The sequence below is a fragment of the Bicyclus anynana genome, chromosome 6, assembly GCF_947172395.1.
Source record: "Bicyclus anynana chromosome 6, ilBicAnyn1.1, whole genome shotgun sequence".
In the NCBI taxonomy this organism is placed as follows: domain Eukaryota; kingdom Metazoa; phylum Arthropoda; class Insecta; order Lepidoptera; family Nymphalidae; genus Bicyclus; species Bicyclus anynana.
Genome location: NC_069088.1, coordinates 6309552 through 6331405, shown reverse-complemented (window position 1 = coordinate 6331405; position 21854 = coordinate 6309552). Strand labels below are relative to the sequence as shown.

Below are 21854 nucleotides of genomic sequence, written 5' to 3'. Positions count from 1 at the left end.
TAATGGAATTAAAGACAAAATTGTGCATGTGTGCGCTCAGTGGTGTAGCTAAAGTCGGATCACTTTTGCGGTGATTTTGTAGGCACGTTACCTATCTATAGTATAAAATTATCATTGTCATGAACCCTTAAATCACTCGGATATTACCAGATAGCGTAACAAGATTAAAATACCTGTTCCAAGTTTTTTTTTTTGTTTATTAGAATTCGTTTCAACAAAATGGTTTATAATTTATTCAAATTTATGTACTTGTATATTCAAGTAGTTTTTACTTACAAGCACTTTGTAGTTTATCCTACCTGTATGCAACTAAATTAATACAATTTTCATTATCATATTCATAATTTGGATAGAAGAAAGGATAGTTTTTGGAAGTTGATTATATTCGTATACATAAGGTTTCAAAATGAATACATAGATAGAGGTACATTGTATATACTCGTACTTGTATCTGTATATAACTAGCGGATGCCCGCGACTTCGTCCGCGTGAAACTCGATGTAAACTTTCAACCTTTCCTTACCCTACCCCTACCCTACCCCTACCCTACCCCTACCCTACCCCTACCCTACCCCTACCCTACCCCTACCCTAACCCTACCCTACCTCTACCCTACCCCTACCCTACCCCTACCCTACCCCTACCCTACCCCTACCCTACCCCTACCCTACCCCTACCCTACCCCTACCCTACCCCTACCCTACCCCTACCCTACCCCTACCCTACCCCTACCCTACCCCTACCCTACCCTTACCCTACCCCTACCCTACCCCTACCCTACCCCTACCCTACCCCTACCCTACCCCTACCCTACCCCTACCCTACCCCTACCCTACCCCTACCCTACCCCTACCCTACCCCTACCCCGTTTTCTAATTATTATTAATATGAACTTTATGCAATAACAATAAAGCTCAAATTGACTACGTTTTAGTTACAAATCATTTGTATGGGAAAAAGAAAAGGGCTATTTTTAGGGTTTTTCCAGCAATCCTTGAACTTCAACGAACATTTAAAAAAAAGATTTGGCCAAATTGGTCCAGGCGTTGTTGAATTATGCGCTTACCAACACATTTTGCGATTCATTTTTATATTATAGATTAAATATGTAAGTTACGTTTGTCATTTCAATTAGATCAAAAAGTTTCGTACAACATCGTTTAGGTGAATAATTATAATAAAAGGTAGCACAATTTAAAATCAAGCAAAAACACTAAGAAACAAAATACATTTTGTTAACCAAATTTAAATTTTTAATTAATGCCAAAACACCAAAAGCAAAAACAAGAACTGTAATTTCTCTTGTACAAATTAGTACTAACTTAGGTAAGTAAATAAAAGTAACTTTCTAATTACATCGGTAAGTAATATTTATTTAAAAGTTAATTATAATGTGCATAAATATTTTGCTTGTCAATTTTATGATCACGATAATTTCCACCTATACTGACTAACTTTAAATACATTATGCTGACCCTGACTTTGATAACATCTTAGCTAGCACCACAACAACAGGTTTTACAGAAATTAATCCCCATACCTTAATTTTTTTTTATCTAAACACATTTATCACTTACAAGTATGTATTACCTACTTATACCTACTCGTGTTATAAGGAATTGTTTACCAAAATAAATCATATCTAAATTAACTAACCTCCTATTAAACACCCAAACCGACCGACCTTTCTTAGTTACAGAAAATGTTATTGACAAATTATAATTGTAGATCCAACAGTATCTACTGTCCACTTAAAGACTGCATTAGTGAGTTTGAATTATGCTCAGATGTCATGAAAATTATTATGAACGAGCGTTTTAATTAAATCGCTTACTGACCATAAATGATTTATAGTGACGTCTCGTTCCGTAAATGTTTAAGGAAGCATCGGATCATAAACCCGCGTGTAGTTCACCTGAATATACATTTCTACAAAACACTAGGCATGCAAATAAATCTGTGTCACAACTTAGCAAAACTCTTCTGTACTCTTCTCTCTTCTGTTAAGTAATTAATTACGTACGATCGTGTTGTCAATACTTTGCGAAAAACGCTTCTGCCACTTTGTTTGTTTGTATGAGGACCTAAAGTAGATATAGTTTTTTGATAATATGATATAGATATTTCATATTAACAAAAAACCACTATAATATAAATATGCACTTCCAACTTTTCTGTTGTGTGCATTTTAAGAAATTTAATATCACGTGTCACAAACGGTGAAGGAAATCATCGTGAGGAAACTTGCTTAACTGAGAATTTTGTGAAATGTATGCCAATCAGCATTGCATTGGATCACCGTGATGGACTATTGGCATAACCCCTCTCATTCTGAGAGGAGACTCGTGCTCAACAGAGAGCCGAATATTTTTTGTTAATAATGATGATGTTGATGATCTTAACTATGGATATAACATAAATTAATAAACTAACGATATTATTGCAAAGTTTCATAAAAATATTCCTTGAATAGTTTGGCGTGAAAGAGTAACAAACATCCAACTATCTTGCATTAATCTATCCTTACAAACTGTATAGTCATGTTTGTAATATTAACTTATTAAGTAGTAGGAAAAAATCGAATCTGGTTTTTACAGATTTGTAGTAGGTACCTAAAATACAAAAACTTTAATGTGTATACAGCGTACCTATATGCAATAGATAAAATATGTTTGGCAAGTGGATATAATTAATAAATAACTGCTTATTATATTAAATATAGCTTTATGTGAATAAAATTAGTTTAAAAATGGTCATGTGACTTATTTATAGTGCCTACTAATAAAACACATCCTGTAGATGAAAATAAGAGTAAATAATATTTTTTTAAACTTACTAATACAAACAGCTGATTCATCGTCACACAATAGTGACGTAATTGTGAAAGAATGGAGCTCCTCAGCTTTAAACATCTTAGAGCTTTTAACATTCCAGAAACCGACGTAAGAGTTCAACCCTTATACACATAAAGTTGTTCCTTTTAAGGATAATCTCTTTCCTTTTTCACACACAATCATAAAAGTCATCGATGCATATGTATTATAGTCTGACAAGTTCGTTTTAGACACTCCTATAATATGCAGGCGACGGGGGAAAAGACTGCGCGGGTGTGAAATTGTGCGTGCGGGGAAGTGAAGTGCATCAGTCGTGGGTTTTTCATTCATCGCTACACGCCTCCCGGCCCGCGCAGACCATTGGCAGTGTTACGAATGAAGTTGCCAAGCCTATTGATATGTATATTAGAATTATTTCAGATAGTGTATAAACTCCATTAATATAGTCTAAGTGAAGTAATATAAACGTAAAATGTTTTTACATAACCATTGGCATTTTCCAGTACTCACATTCGCACGAGCGTTAAAAAAGCGTTCAAATGGAATAAATGCATTCCCAAGTACTTATATGTTCACACGTCAGCGTTTTAAAAACGCGACGCTTTTGTTCGATCTGTGTTGCATTTTTATTTTTGGGCGTTGGAATTGGACCTTCATTTAACTTCATACTATATTTGTACGCTTTTTTAACGCCCGTTAAAAAAACGCTCGTGCGAAAGGTGGCTTACTGTGTCCAAGTAGGACGAATGAAAATAATCTCGAATATAATATTATGATACAATACAAGTAATTATGCAAATTCTGCATATAAAATTATTTTTTTTATAATTTCACTTTCTGTGGAACGGCATAATGTTATTCTTTTCTCAAGAACTCATAAACATTATTTCTTCCACTTGCTTCTAATGACTTTATTATTTAAGAAAATTAAACGACAATATTTTTATTACGTACTAGCGGACGCCCGCGACTTCGTCCGCGTGAAAGTCGTTGTAATCTTTCAACTACCCCTATCCTACCCTACCTCTACCCTACCCTATCCCAACCCTACCCCAACCCTACCACTACCCCATCCCTACCCTACCCTACCCTACCCTACCCCTACCTTACACTACTCCTACCCTACCCCTACCCTACCCTACCCCTACCCTACCCTACCCTACCCTACCCCTACCTTACACTACTCCTACCCTACCCCTACCCTACCCTACCCCTACCCTACTCATTAAGGCTGCACTTCTTTACTGCTGCTCCGAACTGCTAAGCTATCGGGAGTTACACGTGTTATTGTGAGTCAACCATAAAAGATAGACATATAATTATGCTGTTGTGTTTTTATAGATAATTTTAAGGAGAACATTTCCGTCATACATGATTTCCATGTAGCTTTAACCATTAAGGCTGTACACGCGACGGATGCTTAAAAAATTGAGTAACTTCTCCCGTTTTCTCAACATTTCTCTTCACTGCTCTGCTCCTATTGATCGTAGCGTAATGAAAGTATACTATAACCTGCCCAGGAGTATGTAGAATATTTGTACCAAGTTTCATTAAAATCCGTCTAGTAGTTTTTGTTTCTATAAAGAACATACAGACAGACAGACAGACAGACAGACAGACAGACAGACAGACAGACAGACAGACAGACAGACAAAAATTTTACTGATTGCATTTTTGGCATCAGTATCGATCACTAATCACCCCCTGATAGTTAATTTGTAAATATATTTCATGTACAGAATTGACCTCTCTACAGATTTATTATAAGTATAGATAATAGGTATGTCTTTGTCACTATTTATAATGGGGACTAGAGTATCTTGACATTTTCGAAGTAGAGACTTAGAATACATATATGAACAAGTCTACTACAAATACTATATTACAGTCTGTCTTGCCTGTCTGTTTACTAACAAAGAAATTACAAATGAAGGTAGAGAACGCACGTCATTTCATAGCTTATTTATTTTACATTATGTATGGTTTGTTTATATAATGTTATATAAAATATATTAACCATATCTAATTGTTCTAAGCTTATTAATTTTTATTTTCATTAATTTAAGAACAAGTCAATTATAATTGATTTATACCCTCATTTTTAATTTAATTAAATAAACAGTACTCATCAAGAAAGGTTGTAGTATAGTAGATATGTAATTAAATTACTGTTTGTTACACGATATAGGTACTTTGTTTATACTTCTTCAGGAGAACTTTAATAGAAATGTAGAATTATTATTAATGTTGATATCTTCATTAATCATTATGGATATTTTGGTTACGAATACCTATCAAACGGAAAGAAAAGTTACGCTATTTAGGACTCAACTTAGTATTAAGTGCTTATAATTTATAAATTACTAAATTATATTCGCTTTATCTCCTCCCACAATAATACTAATAAATACTTTGAACTAAAAGTAATATTATGTGACTTTGCATATTCTAAAAATAAGTCATGGACACAAACTCACACGGATTATAAGAGTTAGGGCGATAATAATAACTTATTGTTATCTTTATGGCTTTGAGAAGCGAGGATGAGGACCTCTTCTTGGTGCTTGACCAATTCGATGAATATCTAATAATTATTATAGACACGTCATCTATCACTGAAAGTCACGATCACGAATTGGTCATGACCATCACAATCGTCGATCACAATCTTCCCACTAACTCGAAAAAGTTTGATTACAATATTGATTTAGAGGCCTATAATTTAACATTTGTTTACCTGTGTCTTTTTTAAGGGTGTTTTTTCTGTTATCTTGAGTCCTTATCTAATTAACACGATTTATATAAACTCTCGTACTTTAAAATTCTCAGTTTCTACGGTAATCGGTAGAGCTTTCGAGATACGTCGGCATCTCCTGGATCATTAGACCATAATTATGTAAAACATGGGTTAAGATTTTAACCTCATTTTTTTAAAGTAAAGTAACCTGAAGGAATAGTGATTAGGTCAACTTCACTTTGAAGAAAAATGAGGTTTATATTTTAATACATATTTATAGAACGATTATTGTATGAAAAAAAATGTATGGATGTCACAAAAAACAAAAACTCAAAGTTACAAACAATACAAAACATGGTCCCGATCACTCGCTCAGGAGACATTTGGAAAGATTACTTTAACTTGAAACTTAACAAAATAATCATTAATGAAACATAATATTTAAATCAGCAACAGTAGAAATTTTCATCCTCCTCCTAACAAGTTAGCCCGCTTCCATCTTAGATTGCATCATCACTTACCATCGTCAGTGGCTAACTTGTAAACAATAAAAAAAAATGTTAACAGTAAATTAAGAATTTAAATGAATACAATGAACCTTTCAAATCGCAGACTAATTAGATAAAGACCTGCCTCGCAAGACATTATTTTTCTGTCAAAGTATATGATCAACGATTTTATGCGATTATAAACACTATCTCTATAGAATCGATGTTTCATAGTTTACAATCGTGTCCGTCGGTTAAAAACCTCCGTAAATGTTAATGTAAAATAGTTTAATGGTGTAAAAAACTAACAAAAACTGCTACTTTAGTATAAGATATGTGTGAAATCTAAGCTCGTTTTCCTTAGAAAATGGCAGAAAATTTTGTTCGTGAATTTGGGTGCGATACTAGTCCTTAGGTATTTAATCTGAGTTTCAAATGCATTGCATTGATGAGAAAGATGTTTACAGGTAACAATTTTGTAAAGAGATAAGATAAGATTTTATATAAATTCCAAAGCAATATATAAACTACGTAATACCGCGTTAGTATTCACGATGCTGGTCAGATATACAGTGAAATTGTTAAATTTCGAAGAGCGCTCGTATTTACTAAACAGACCGCTTTCGCAAATTCTGACGATTCCCATCACGTCCTATTATGAAACTTTTACTTTTGGCTATATATTCACTCTTGTTCGAATTATGTTGACCCTCGTTACGAAATGGATTCTTTGATTCCTTTTAAATTGATTGCAAAATCAGTAACTGATAGTCGCACTATTTCTGTGGCATGCTATTTGTCTATACGTTGAATATATTTCTGAATCATTTTTATTAGACATCACATATCTTTACCACAGATAGTTTAGAAATCTGTTTGCATGGATTTCTGTTCAATTGAGAGGAAGGAATTATGGCTACAACGTATGTGCGTTCTTATAAGAATTTAGACAATTATGATTAAGGTTTACTTTATACATGAAAGTGTCTATGCGACAATTTCTAAATACTCGTAATACCTAATCAATCAATTAGGTTGGTTAAATTATCTAAGTATACGACTAATAAATAAGCAATACATCGTAACTTCTTTTCAACATTTACATTCTGACAATGACAGATTGACATGACAAGTGACAATTATAAGTTATTGACGTTTAGTGTTGCTAACAAAATTAAAATAAATTAATCGGCAAAATTCTAACATTTCCCACATATATACTTTTGATCCTGGAAATATCCATGGATCACGTAGTATTTATAAAAAATAGAAATCCGTGCGAACATTGTCGCGAGTGTTCGCTAGTTTCAAATAAGCCAGACTTATTGCATCGATTGCAGAACATAGAGATTGCAATATTACCAAAAGGGGAAAACGCAGTCAATTTGGAAACTTGGCACGAGTTGGTGTTGTTATTATTCCATTAACATGAACAGTAAGCATAGGTGTGCCGTGAATGTGAGACTTCGGTCGAAAGTATGGCGAATATTCGCGAAACTGCAGAATCGCCTCGTCATAGCCTAGAAAGCTTATATTTTCTGCACGCACGACAGTTACGTAGCAGGTCAATTGGGAATTGGGTGAATCCAAAATCACAGCAACTTTTAAATACATCATCATCATCATTATCAATCCATATGCACTGCTGAGCTCGAGTCTTCTCTCAGAATGAGAGGGGTTAGGCCGATGGTCCACCATGCCTAATGCGGATTGGCAGACTTCACACTTGCAGAAAATTCTCTGGCATGTAGTTCTTCACTTCACCGTTTGAGACACGTGATATTTAATTTCTTAAAATACACACAACTGAAAAGTTGGAGTGCATGCCCCACACCTTCCGGAAACGGAGGCAGAGGTCATATCCACTGGGATATCACGTAAATACATATATCCAATAAAGTTGATAAACAAACACGTAATTAAAACTTCTCTTAAAGCAAACTATGAGGAAATCATTCACACTTCATTGATGCAAAATTGCACTGATTATTCAGAGGATTCAATACAAACCTGTATTGTAGAAGTAATTTTCCATTTAGTAGGTAAAATTTGGATGTATAATGTGTACCTCAGTTAAAAATCCTGTGCAAGCCACTAGAAGCTATTATCCATTTAGTACAATTTGAACTTACCTCAGTTAAAAATCTTGTGAAAGCCATTAGCCATACTCCAAGAGACGTGTTTTATATATTTAATAACACTCACGTATTATTTTTTTTTAAATTTAAACTATCGTTTAAATTCTAAAATAAATGAGGAAGTCGCTGGAATAGGAAACATACTCGAAACTTATGACCATAATCAGAAAGTTGTAACTTATTCGGCAAATCCTTCCATGACAAAGTTATGATAAATTGTACAAAAAATAGTAAGCAATAAATTATTTAGAAATTCAATAAAACTTTCAATTCAAAAAATCCAATGACGTGAATAAAACATTTGACCTTAACATTTCGAGTTCCCCATATGAATATTTAAAAGACCTACATAAAATGCATATTAGTGATTAGCAACGAATTCGATTAGAATTAAATATAGCAATGGGAATCGATCAGCGAGGTAGAGACACGCAAGTGAAAGCGTATATCACACGACAGCAAATTAAGCAAACGTAAGAACCCATGGAGTAGCAATACGTGTATTTAATTTTGTTTTAAATTATTATCAGTGGCATGTAATCAATTAACTATTTAATGTATCAATTTTGACAAAAGATTGTAATGTTAAATAAAAAGATAAAAAGTAATTCGTTTTCCTCAAAATAAATTTGTTAATTTTTAAAATCGTTTGAGTTTTTTTAGTGAAATCGTAACACACAAAAATCAAATCTTACCTATCTAAAATATTAATGATAATTTAGACACTCCTTGTTATGGATCTTACAGAAGAAATGATATGAAATCTATTCTAATATTATAAATAGGTAAAGTTTGTGCGGTTTTAGAGGGCACTGGATCTATTAATCCGATTTGTAAATTCTTTTATCAATAGAACTTACTGTTTAGGTTATATTTTATTACCTTGGTAACGGGAACTACGCGCATATAAAAAGCGGGGCGTCTGAATATATTATATATTTTGATTCTCTTACTTATAATTAAATATTTTGTACTTACAATCAAATATTTCTACCACCTAACGACTCTACAACTATCACTGTCCATTTGAGGAAGTAACGATTAAGAAGCGTGTAGTCGGTGGCATTGAAAACAATGACACTATCGGGAGCATTCTCAGACTCTTCCTCGACAATTTGTATATAATTATACCCTTAATCAACAATACATATTCTATTGTTAAAGACATAAAGACGTTTATCGTATAAAATAATAGGTACGTTGGTAGTCGTAAGAAGATTCTATTTGGAAGATTTGCTAGACAGATCTGACCTTGATTGCGGGGAAGTAATTCTCACTTTGTTGTAGTTTCATTCACTTTTTACTAGAAATTAATCAATGTTAATCAATGATTTAATATCACTAATCAAGATCACTTGCGTTCACAGCTCCCTTAGAAATAAATTCACTGGAACTTAAAATTATTACTACAAGTACAAATTACTCTTACTAAATTAAAAAAAATGTCCAATTTCACAGGATATCAGCATTGCTCATTTTTTAAATCTGTGGATGTAATGAAATCTGTGGTATATACGACTAAGATTAGGTTGAGGTCAATTTATTTTATTTGCATACAGAATAACCACCAAGATTTTTCTGTTTTATGTTAACTGCCTAGTTGGTTCAATGGCAGTTGGCTTTGGATTACGAGGTCCTGTGTTCGAGTGCTGGGTTGGAACTTGGACTAATATACTGAGCTTTTCTTTCAATCATGATCATTATCATTAGTATCTGATTGTGGAAACATAATCTTAAGCCCACCAATTCGTATTAGAGCATCGTAGTGAGTCTAAGCTCTACATCCGCCTAAGTATAAAGAGAGAGGCCTAGACCTGTAGTGGGTTGTCAAAATGATGATGATGACGATTATGATGATGAATGATGATGTTAGGAAAAGGTAGAAAAAATTATCGATTGAAAGGAAAAATTGTTTTTAATCATCCGATAACCGTAAGAACGCAAGTCTTGGTGAATATTATTGATCACCATCATTGACAGTCGATGGACGTCCACTGCTGGACTTAGGTCTCTTGCATGGACTTCCTAACACCAAGGCCTCGAGCAGCCAGCACCCAGCGGCTACCTGCAATCCACTTGCTATCCTCGGTCCACGTAGTAGGGGGTCGACCAATACTGCGCTTTCCGATTCGGGGTCGCCATTTTTGCACCTTTCGTCCACAATCACATCGGCTCTTCGAACTATGTGGCCTGCCCATTGCCACTTCAGCTTGGTGAACATCATCATCATTATCATTATCAGCCAATTGACGGCCACTGCTGGACATAGGCCTCTTGCATGGACATCCAAGTACAACGGTCTCGAACCGCCAGCATCCAGCGGCTTACTGCAACCCTCTTGATGTCCTCCGGACCGGAGCGGGGTCGCCATTCCAGCACCTTGGGACTCCAACGTCCATCGGCTCTTCGAACTATGTGGCCTGCCCATTGCCACTTCAGCTTCGCGACTCGCTGAGCCATATCAGTGATTTTGGTTCGTCTGCGGATCTCCTCATTTCTGATTCGATTACGCAGAGAATATACGCAGATAGTTAATATATGAAAAACATATTCGGCCAACTTTATTTAGTGTAATTGCGCCAGTTACACTTCGCTGCACTTCATGCATGTGATGTAACTGATTGTTAATAAATTATCATGTTCCGGTGTCAGAATTTATTGCTTCGATTTATTTTATGGACTAGAAGCACAGTGCCCTATTAGCGTGTTGATTAAGATCCACAACAACGCAACTACACAGTATGTATTACAGTAAACATCTAATATAATTGACTAGTTGACACCGCGTGGTTCCCGTTTCCGTAGAAATACGGGGATATTATATAGCCTATGCCCTTCCTCAATAAATGGGCTATCTAACACTGAAAGAATTATTCAAATCGGACTCAGCTTTATAATATTAGTATAGTATAGATTTAATTCATTCGTTTTGTTCAGCCGTTTCTGGGAGACTAGTTTAAATTCCGACAGTAAAATTATCATAATTTATAATAAATATGATAATGTAAGTAAGCTAAAAACTTGAGAGGTGTCAAGGGACACCCGGATGGAACGAAGTTCGCTATCATCGGTATCGCAGTCGCTATCGCTATCGATATCGCATCTCATCCCATCCCATCCCATCCCATTTCTAGTCCCAGTCAGGAGCACCCAGACTCACCGACCAACAGACAGATAAACAACAATTCAGATTCGTGATAAACCCTACCAAACTTTGATGTGTTTTGAAATCTTAGCTTTAATTTATGTTAATTTTATTTTGTAGTGATTTAGTTAATTTACATTACCTATAATTGTGCCTATTTTTTTTATAATCAATCCAGCCTTGTCTTTTTATTTCTTATCGTTGATTTTACTATTAATAATCTGTGTTTATTTTTTAAAAACTTTTTGAAATTAACGTCAATGTGTCAATATTTTGTGAATGACAATATAATATTAGTAAATGAAACTTTTGTAAACTTTATTTAATGATTGTTCTGAACACCAATCATGTTTTACTTATTCAATTGATTTTAACAAGTCTTTTAACACTTTCGTGTTCAATGAAGGCGTATCAAGTGAACCGTTTGAATGACACCGCGTTCCTTGTGACCAGTTTACCCGATTTTTACAAATCAAACACATATAAAAATAGTATGGTATCAACTATACATAATCGAAAGGTATCAATCGATAGTGATAATGATTACCTTACCGCAGGTTTAGTGCACGTTGGAGAGAAAAAGATTATAAAGGCTACTATACCCGGATCAGTTATTAAAAAAGCACGAGAAAATTATTTCCGTAAATATTATTCAACATTATGCACTACAAAAACAATGAATCCCTCCATAACCACACACAAATCCTTGCCTCACAAAGACTTCAAATTAACTACACCATCAAAACCTTTGCATTTAGAAGATAATTTGAAAGTTGCAAGGAAATTAGCATTACATTTAATAAAAGAAGAAAAAGCTGAAGCTGTAAATAGACAAATAAAAAATCTTCAAAATATTGAACGCAGTTCAAGACATAGTTTAAAGCCCAGGTTTGTGTCGTCAATTAAGGTAAACAGGGGAATAAACAAAAGCAAATTATCATAAGACCTATGAGAAAAAACAAGGAAGGGGCAAGAAATATCCCTCACATTTGTAGAGAAAGCAAAGTTTTATAAACAAGCAACTATAGATACTATAAAAATATTAGAATGGAATGCTACGCTTAGTCTTTGACACATAAGTTGATTCAATCAACATTGATCGGTTTGTATTTATAATAATGGATTGAAAATTAAAATCATTACGAGGTTCAGTGTACATGTTCTTATTTCACTCTTCTTCAAGGTTTTATTTGCATATGTTATCATTGTTCAGTTTACTTAGAGTCTTGATAACGTTAATGTACCAATGATATAGGCAGGTACGTGTAAAGCCTACCTATGTTAACGTGTGTATCTAAATATAGTGAATTGTATATTCCTTAGGTTAATAACAATACTTACTTATTGATCCGGTAGCGGAATTCCTTTATTTGTGGTCTCTGCCTTAGTTACTTCTTAATTTTGGCGTTAAAAGTATGAGTAGGTAGATAAATATAGAGGTATTTCTACCTATTATAGAATGATTGCAGAATGTTGACGACGTTTCTATATTTGGGACCTATTACGCGAGAGATATAAAAAAGAACACAAGTGTTTTTTTTTTTTATTTTTACTAACATAATGCAGAAATCATAATCCATAACAAAAATCAACAATAACAAAAGGGCCGACTCACACCGGCAAAGCGCAACACAGCATGTTCGCAAAATTTTCACACATTAAAATCACACATCAATAAAAGAGTCTAACGTCTAACCTCGTTATTGATACAAAGTAGGAGGAGGGTAGTTTATCAAAAGTTGTTACTAACCAGATGTTTTTTTTTACTGTAGATTAATTAATAGTTATACAACTTAACAGCCACAATGTCCCACAAATTGCGAGGTTCTCGTTCCGACGCTCACTTTCATTTCCTGGTAACTCAGTTAGCTACCAGAATCAAGAATATTGCGTAAATAAAAAAGTTGATCGTCTCATCGAGATGAAGCTACTCACGATAAATTAACTTGATAGTAAACAGTTGTACAAAATGTTCTATGGATCCTTGCCATACGTATTTAAGAGCTAGGAGCTCTCGCATCACAGACATATAATATTTGTAAATTAACCAACCCTCGAACCAGTTCCGTGCAGGAACACTAGGCAATAAAATTGTCCTATTATTATTATTTGCAATTATTTAGTAACGCACAACAAACAGTCTTTACAAATTCTATCCCCTAAATTAGCGTATTTACCGGACACGCTGCACGTGAATAATCAACTATAACTTACTTCAACGGTGACTGGATTATTATTAAGTGACGTTCTAAGAAGTCAGAGAAGTGTATGAAGTAATGCAATATCTTGTTCTCGGACTGAACATAGAAACTGACAGACAAGTGTACGGATACTGGGCAATCGTCCCATTAGTTGCAGTGGCACACAAGAAATAACTCTTGCAAGTTGTATCCGTTGTATTAGCGAAACTACCGGGAGCCCTGCAAGGGATTGTGCAAACATGGTTTATTTGACATAATAAATGCTGGCTGGATTGTAAAAGGTATTAGAAGTGATGTTCTAAGAAGTTGGACAAGTATATGAAGTAGTGCAAAGTCTTGTTGTCGGACTGAACACAGAAACTGACGGACAAGTGTACGGATACTGGGCAATCGTCCCATTATTTGCGGTGACGCACAAGAAATAACTCTTGCAAGTTGTATCCGTTGTATTAGCGAATCTACCGGGAGCGGTGCAAGTGGCTGTACAAACATAATCCGCTTCACACAACGTTGTGACTGGATTGTAAAATGTATCAGATGGGCAAGTATATGTTGTCTGAACGAATGTTCCACTAACGTTGACGCACGATATAAACGTCGAACAAGTTGTTGAACTGGGATCTTCAAAGAAGCCTTCAGTAGTGCATACTGAACTGGTAACGTTGCAGATGTAGTTGGTGGTACATTGTGCCAAGGCTGGGTTAAACAGTGACGTAGTGGGGCACACGTAGTTGTAGCCGATGAAACTGCCGTTGGTGAGAGCGACGCAGAGGGTATAGTTCTTGCAGGTTGTGTCAACTGGATCCGGATAGCGACCGTTTGCTGCACAGGTAACGGCGCCTTTTACTTGCCACGTGAAGCATAGTACCTGAAAAGCAATACAGAAGTTAAATATTATGTTATTCTTTATCATGTATTTTTATACTAGCGGACGCCCGCGACTTTGTCCGCGTGGAATTTAGTTTTTCACAAATCCCTCGGGAACCATAGATTTTTCCGGGATAAAAAGTAGTCTATGTGTTAATCTAGGCTATAATATATCTTAATACCAATTTTTCTTTACCAATAATTTCAGCTAATTCGGTTCAGTAGTTGAGGCGTGAAAGAGTAACAAACATTCATATCATCATCAGTTTTCGCAAATCGGAAATGGATTTTTTCGGCATAAAAAGTAGCCTATGTGTTAATCCAGAGTAAAATCCATTTCAATTCCAAATCGCTTCAGTAGTAGCGGCGTTAAAGAGTAACAAACATCCAAACATACATCCAAACATCCATACAAACTTTCGTGTTTATAATATTAGTAGGATGTAGGGACATTTGCTGTACCTTTAGTAATATTCTATAACATTTAGCATTCTTTAGTAAAGAAAGAAGACTTCGTTTGTTTGCTTGAACGCGCTAATTTCAAGAAATACTGGTTCGATTATTAACAAAAATTCATTTGTGTGTTGGACAGTCCATTTATCTAGAAAGACTATCACCAACCATCATCATAACCAATAAACGTCCACTGCAGGACATTTTATAGGGACTTCTAAGCATCACGATACTGAGCCAGCGAATCCCTGCGACTCGCTTGATGTCGTCAGTCCACCTGGTGGGGGGTTTACCAACACTGCGCTTTGTAGTGCGTGGTCGCCATTGGAGCACCTTGGGACCCCAACGTCCATCGAATCTTCGAACTAGGTATTGCCCCGCCTATTGCCACTTCATCTTCGTAACTCGTTGAGCTATGTCGGTGACTTTGGTTCTTCTGCGGATCTCCTCATTTCTAATTCGATTACGCAGAGATACTCCAAACATAGCTCGTTCCATCGCCCGCTGTGTGACTCTGAGCCTTCTTGTGAGGCCATAGTCATAGATAATGAACATGTCTCGGAACTATAGGTCATCACTGGCAACACAAACTGTTCGAAGAACTCTTCAGAAAGAAGACAGAAAGAAGACTTTGGAAGACTTTCGTTTTCAGGCGCTGAGGAATTTAAAACGCAAAGATGTCACGGAGTTTCCTAAACGCTGGCAATCCGAGCTGACTTTAAAATAAATATAAATTTCTAATAAAACTGGATAAATATTATGTCATACAAGAAGGTTTTACGTAAATTATGGCGAGCGAAACTTTGAGGAAGTCTCAAACACGCGATCAAGTTATAAGGAAACATAAAAGCAAAAAAAATTAGAGCGCAGTGTCATGGTATATTTAAATTACTTGTAGTACCCTTTTAGTGAAATTGAATACCGTTTGAAGACGTGATACGTGACGTGATTCGGAGGGTGTAGGTTCGAATCCGGTCCGGTGCATGCACCTCCAACTTTTCATTTGTGTTCATTTTAAGAAGTTAAACATCATGTGTGTCAAACGGTGAAGGAAAAACATCGTGAGGAAACCTGCATACCTGAGAATTTTCTTAATTATTTACGTGTAAAGTCTGCCAATCCGCGTTTGGCCAGCGTGGTGGCCTAAGGCCTAACCTAACTCATTCTGAGAGGAGACTCGTGCTCAACAGTGAGCCGAATATGGGTTGATAATGATGATGATGAATCTTTAAACCGTTTGAATCTTCACAGACCTTTATTTAATTTGCCTCATGGCATGGGTCAAATTGTGCTTAACTAGGTATCTACTTATTCAGTTCTGGTGACAAAATTATAAAAAAATTAAAAGAATAGAAATGTATTGTTACTGCAGCCATTATTGTTTCCTCATGAGTAGTGATGTAATTATAACATATGAGGCCGGTTGCGAAATCATTGTATGGGGCCCCAGAAAATATGGCGCATTAAGTATATTTTTTTTAGTACGTAATCTATCATTTATTACAACGCATAGGTTGTATTTTTTTCAATTTGTAGGCAACCTTTGAAAAACACTATTTGATTTGAAACTTCAAGGGTCCCTAACGAAGGGTTGCCATGAAGTCAAGTGTCTAGCAAATGAATATATCATTTCTCATACTATACCGATAAAAATATAAATAAATTATACTTTATACTTAGACGGTTCCGGATCCTCGACACCTGCTACCTCCAAACTCCATAATTGGCTACTGTACCTACTTATGGAAGTATGTTTTCTGTGCTTATGGTAGGAGCATGAGCTGACAAACTTTCAGCGTTTAATAACGAAGGTCTGGTTTTTACGGGCTCTCCGTCCCACATTTTTAAACATATAAATATTTCATTCATCCTCACTTTAAATCATTTCTATTTTCACAGGATAATGGTGCCTAAATTAATTTAGATCGAAAGGTTTTTGTACTTACCAAAAATACGACGATACTCCACTTTCCCTCCATCCTGACAATCTCAATAATAAAAGGAAATTTACGCCATTTTATATCATAATCTGTGAGGATTAACTCTACGTCTAAATTATCAACTCGACGAATCTCCACACAAGATACTACCTACATCATTTTATGAGTCGGCTGGAAATTTTCTTATCGTTTGTTTATTCTTCCTAAAGCATAATCTGAAAGACCAGAAACAGCCCCTGTAACCAAGTGGCATGTCGATTCTGTTTCTACGATCGCAAACGCTTCGAGAACTAGAAAAATGTATGGGAATGACATTTGCTATCGACAGGTCACGTGATCAAAATCTGTCAATTCCATACATTAAGCTAGTTTTCGAAGCGTTTGCGATTGTAGAAAGAGAATAGACGTGCCACTTAGCTACAGAGGCCGTTCACCTGATGGGAGATGTAAATTATTATTAATTATTTTGTAGTTTGTAACGGACTTTGATAAACTGACTTATCCACACGAAATCGTAGATAATCGAATCCGAAAATCGAATCTAAAAATATCCCGAAACACAAAAAAGCCAAAAAAGATCCTTAACACAATCTCAAGAGTCACAAGAATCATGTAATTCGAAAATCGTATTAAAATAATTGTGTATATTTTTTTTATATTTACGAGTACTTGCTAGATTGTTTTGCCTTACAAATTATTTTTAAGCATTAAAAAATTTAGAAATGGACCACCCATAACATTTGGGGATCAAAAAATGGATGTCGACCGATTTTCATACACAAATCATAAAACTCGGTCCAGCCCTTTCTAAAGAGTTTGGTAACAAGAATGTTATACAATTACATTAAACCTTAATAAAACTGCCGCCTTATTTAAATAATGTCTTCCAATATCACAATGTTTTTCTGTATCTTATGAACTTGGTTTGATAATACCAGCTACTATAAACCATTTTATTGAAATATAAGCTATACTAACAATGCATCAGCCTATAGGTATCTACGTACTCGTACTTACACATATTTTATAGGATATGTACCATTTTAACAGCAAGTTCTGTTCAAACATTAGCGTCTTTTATCTCTCCCTGATTAGTGTTGTACCTATACAAAACAGCAACTTTCGGTTTTCGAACTTGGACATCGATTTAAAATAAGTCTCGCTGCCGAGTTGAGTAAGTATATAAATCCTGTTATTCTTAACATATCTTGAAATTCTCCAAGTTGAGTATTTTAAGCTTAAATAATTTAAGTGTTTTTAAGTGTATATAATATGACGTATCTGAGGGTATTTGACATCTGGGTCGGCCTAAGTAAAAATGTTTGTTAATTTTTTTTCCTAAGAAGAAGAAGCAGCCTTAGGTCGTCGTGTGTAAGTAATGTTGAACGCCCATGCCTGCATGAGCGTTTGATCTGCAAGTCCCGGTATTAATCACTAATGTCTTAGAGAGTCGAAGACTCTTCGATATCGGATTACGACATTTCGATATTTTAACTAACTGCCAGAGGTCAAATATTAGAACAAACCAAAACCATTATAACGAATGATAATTTTTAAAACAGCAACTATTGAGTTTTATTGCAGACTTCTCAGCAGAACCTGCCTTTCGAACCGGTGTTAGAGTCTTAACAAATAATCAAACTTGACGTTTCAAAAGTGTTTATAAATTAAGTCTACTTAAAATAAACGAATTTTGATATGATTTGATTTGATGTTATATTTATATCGACAATTTAAGTGCGACATAAGTACATCTCTAAAATTCTTAACAACTCTATCATCGAGATAGTATTTCTCAGTTTCCGCTTATATCTCGCGAGTGATATGAGAATCATTAAGTTATTAAGAAAGTCGGTAGTAAATAAAGAATATAAATTTTATGAACACAACATTACATGACCGAATAAAGGATAATATTTCATTAAAATGTTTAAAAATATAATTTCTATATTTGTGTTAATTTTAGTAAGTACTATAACACACTTTTTGTATCATATTATTTAGTCTAGCCGAATACTATTTTAATATATTGAAAGCCTGTTGCCAGATCTTCGTGGTAGTGACTTTCAACTTGATTTAGGACTTTATTTATTAGTTCAAGTATTTTATTTAATTAAATAAATTAAATTTCTTACTCTAAAAGGTCGTTAAGTGGGTGTTGTACCACGCGCAGTGTATGGTTCCGTAGTTGTATCATGTATTCACCAATGACGAATTAGTATATTGGTTGTTATAGTTTTGGTTGGTCAGCTACATTGTAGTATTACCGTCATTAGTATAGTATATTTTAGCTGCTACAATATACTATACTAATGACGGTAATTTTTACGGTCTCCGTGGCGCAGTGGATTTACAAGACGGATGTCCTCGATTCGATCCCCGGCTGGGCCAATTGAGATTTTCTTAATTGGTCCAGGTCTGGCTGGTGGGAGGCTTCGGCCGTGGCTAGTTACCACCCTACCGGCAAAGACGTAACGCCAAGCGATATATCGTTCCGGTGCGATGTGGTGTAGGGATATGGTAGTGGTTTGGTAGGGAAAGGGTTGAGTATCTACTCATCCCCTGTATGTTAGGGTAGCTGTAGAGTGGGAGTAGGATATGGTAGTAGTAGGGTTTCACGCGGTCGAAGTCGCGGGCTTCCGCTAGTGACACAATAAATACTCTTTTAGAGGCATGGACACAATCACGGTTAAAACCTTAATTAAATTAATTAATAGCTCTGATACGCGATCCACGCTTGTTATAATGTGTACCTACTTACAATATAACAAATAAACTGTATTTACCACCAGTAAACAGCATTGTAATGTTTAACTTTTATATTAGCTAGTTCATAAATGAATAAAATGTTTGAGAATTTTGAGATAATAACCGCAGTAATTGGAACTTGCTTATCAATTGTATGTTCTATAACATTAATCATAGTGTGGTGTTTAAATAAAAAATGGCGATCGCTTCACAACTTTATTAGTATACACCAAATTGTGATTGGAACAATTCATCTGTGCTTAATGCATTTTACGGAAACAGCCAATTTATTTTCAATTAATTTGGTTTCAATGTTCTTCATTGCATCTCTTTGTTGGTCTCTAAGTGCAACTTTACTGGCATACATGCGGCTAGTTCTGTTGTTCACAGGGAAGATATCTTGTGAGAAAAGAAAAGCTGCATTATTCAGTTACACCACCTTTTTAATTGTGGAAGGAGTTGGAGACTTTATAATTCCCAGGATCTATAAAATGGACAACGATCGTGAGAAGATGGCACCAATTTTACTGAGTTCTTACATTTTGATGTCATTAAACCTCGTTGTGTTTTTAAATGTCATCTGCGTCGTGTTATCATGCTGCAGGACAAGCATAGCTCGCACAGGAAAAACAAGAACGTTAGCTGTGGTAGGAATCGCGATTGCCTGCGATCTCGTCATGATGTCCTTACTCGTCGAAGCCTTAGCCGAAGTTAGCCCGTTTCCGATAGAAATATTATTATATTTCTCGTTAGGAGCCTTTGATTACAGACTCGTTTTACATACAATTGTAGTGCTTTTTAACAAATCTTCCATGGAATATTGGAGGACAGTTTTGAGAAATCGAAGAAGACGTGCGCTGAATAGAATTGTTTGAGTAGCTACTCGAATACGTCTACGTGACTCTACAGCTCTCCAAAATAATTTATTTCTATTCTACTATGTATATAAAATTATAATAAAATGTGAAATAAAATAATTTTTTTTATTTTATACACTCGTTCGTTATCAACGTTATCAACCCATATTCGGCTCACTGCTGGTATCGTACCACCACCCCTCGGTAATGAGTCCGACCGCTCTTACCGTTGAGCTATTGAGGTTCTAAACTTATTATTATGCTTCATCATTATCAACCCATATTCGGCTCACTGCTGAGCTCGAGTCTCCTCTCAGAATGAGAGGGGTTAGGCCAATAGTCCCAGACACGTGATATTAAATTTCTTAAATATTTTATTATTAATATACACACTACTTACCTTCTTTTTCTCAGCGTCACTAAAATATTTTTTTTTTAAATTGCAGAGTTTTTATGAAGCGACGAGTATAGAAAATGTGTGTCAAACTCGAGGACGTTTCCCGAACAATATGAATCCTGACTGTCGAGGTTACACTATGTGTTTGATTGGCGCTAGTGGCTATGTGAACTTCGACCTTCTTTGCCCAGAAAACTCAACATACAGCCACATAGATAACCAGTGTACTAACATTACCAACTATCAATGTTTGACTGGCTACAACTGCACTGAAGAAGGGAATTTTGTAGACTTAACTAGTGAAAATTGCACATCTTACATAGCCTGCGTGAAAGATCTAAGGAACATCGTAACAGCAAGAGTTATTTCTTGTCATTCCAATGAAGTTTTTAGCCCCATTGAAGCTGGTTGTGTGAATGAGACTTTATATAATTGTAATTTCAATACAGAGGCGCCGAAAACGCTCTATGTGTCTATTGATCATGATCAGTTTCCTAACATCTCGGGAAACTTTTCTCTCAAGAACAGTGCTGATAATTTAAGCAAACTTAGTGTGACCGTATTGATTAACTTTATTGCTTTGAAACTTTTAAAATAAACGACTGATTAACTTAAAGTGTGTTTTCATATTTTGGTAATTTGCTTCAAAGTTAAAATAATTTAAAAGAAATAAGTCCAAATTGTAATTAATTAAAATAATTTTATTTATATTCGAGTACTTATCGACATTTTGCTGTTCCGGCTGAAAAATCGATTCTTTTTAGATAATGTTTTTATTGCAGATTTATTTATTAGGGTAGAAATACTTACAAATATACTGTAACTTCATCTTTTAGTGCCTAAACTAGAAGATTTGACCGTTTTTTATGCCATTGAAGAACACAACCCGACATTTTTAGAACGCTGATTGCACGATGAAAATGGTTACAACAACGATTCTCTCTAAACAGTTTAAAAATACTCTTTAGATCGTTGATTTTTGATCTGTGGCAGAGGGATAACGTCTACCGAGGCAGGTCCCTATATAATTCGTCTTAGATACGCATAAT

The 21854-nt window shown here is 35.2% G+C and overlaps 1 protein-coding gene across 2 annotated transcripts; it reads right to left on the bottom strand.

Moving 5' to 3' along the window:
• Positions 1–12954: 12954 nt before the first annotated feature.
• LOC112046010 (uncharacterized) lies at positions 12955–21713 on the bottom strand. Of its 2 annotated transcripts, none has more exons than XM_024082453.2 (2): positions 16810–17065; positions 12955–14411 (listed from the first exon to the last, which is right to left on the bottom strand). In XM_024082453.2, the coding sequence occupies exons 1-2, from the start codon at positions 16840–16842 to the stop codon at positions 13842–13844; spliced, it is 603 nt and encodes a 200-aa protein (XP_023938221.2). In that variant the 5' UTR covers positions 16843–17065; the 3' UTR covers positions 12955–13841. The 2 variants fall into 2 exon arrangements, 1 of the variants encoding a protein (XP_023938221.2); XR_008250929.1 differs by lacking the exon at positions 16810–17065 and adding an exon at positions 21616–21713 and having other exon boundaries at positions 14277–14411.
• Positions 21714–21854: the final 141 nt, after the last annotated feature.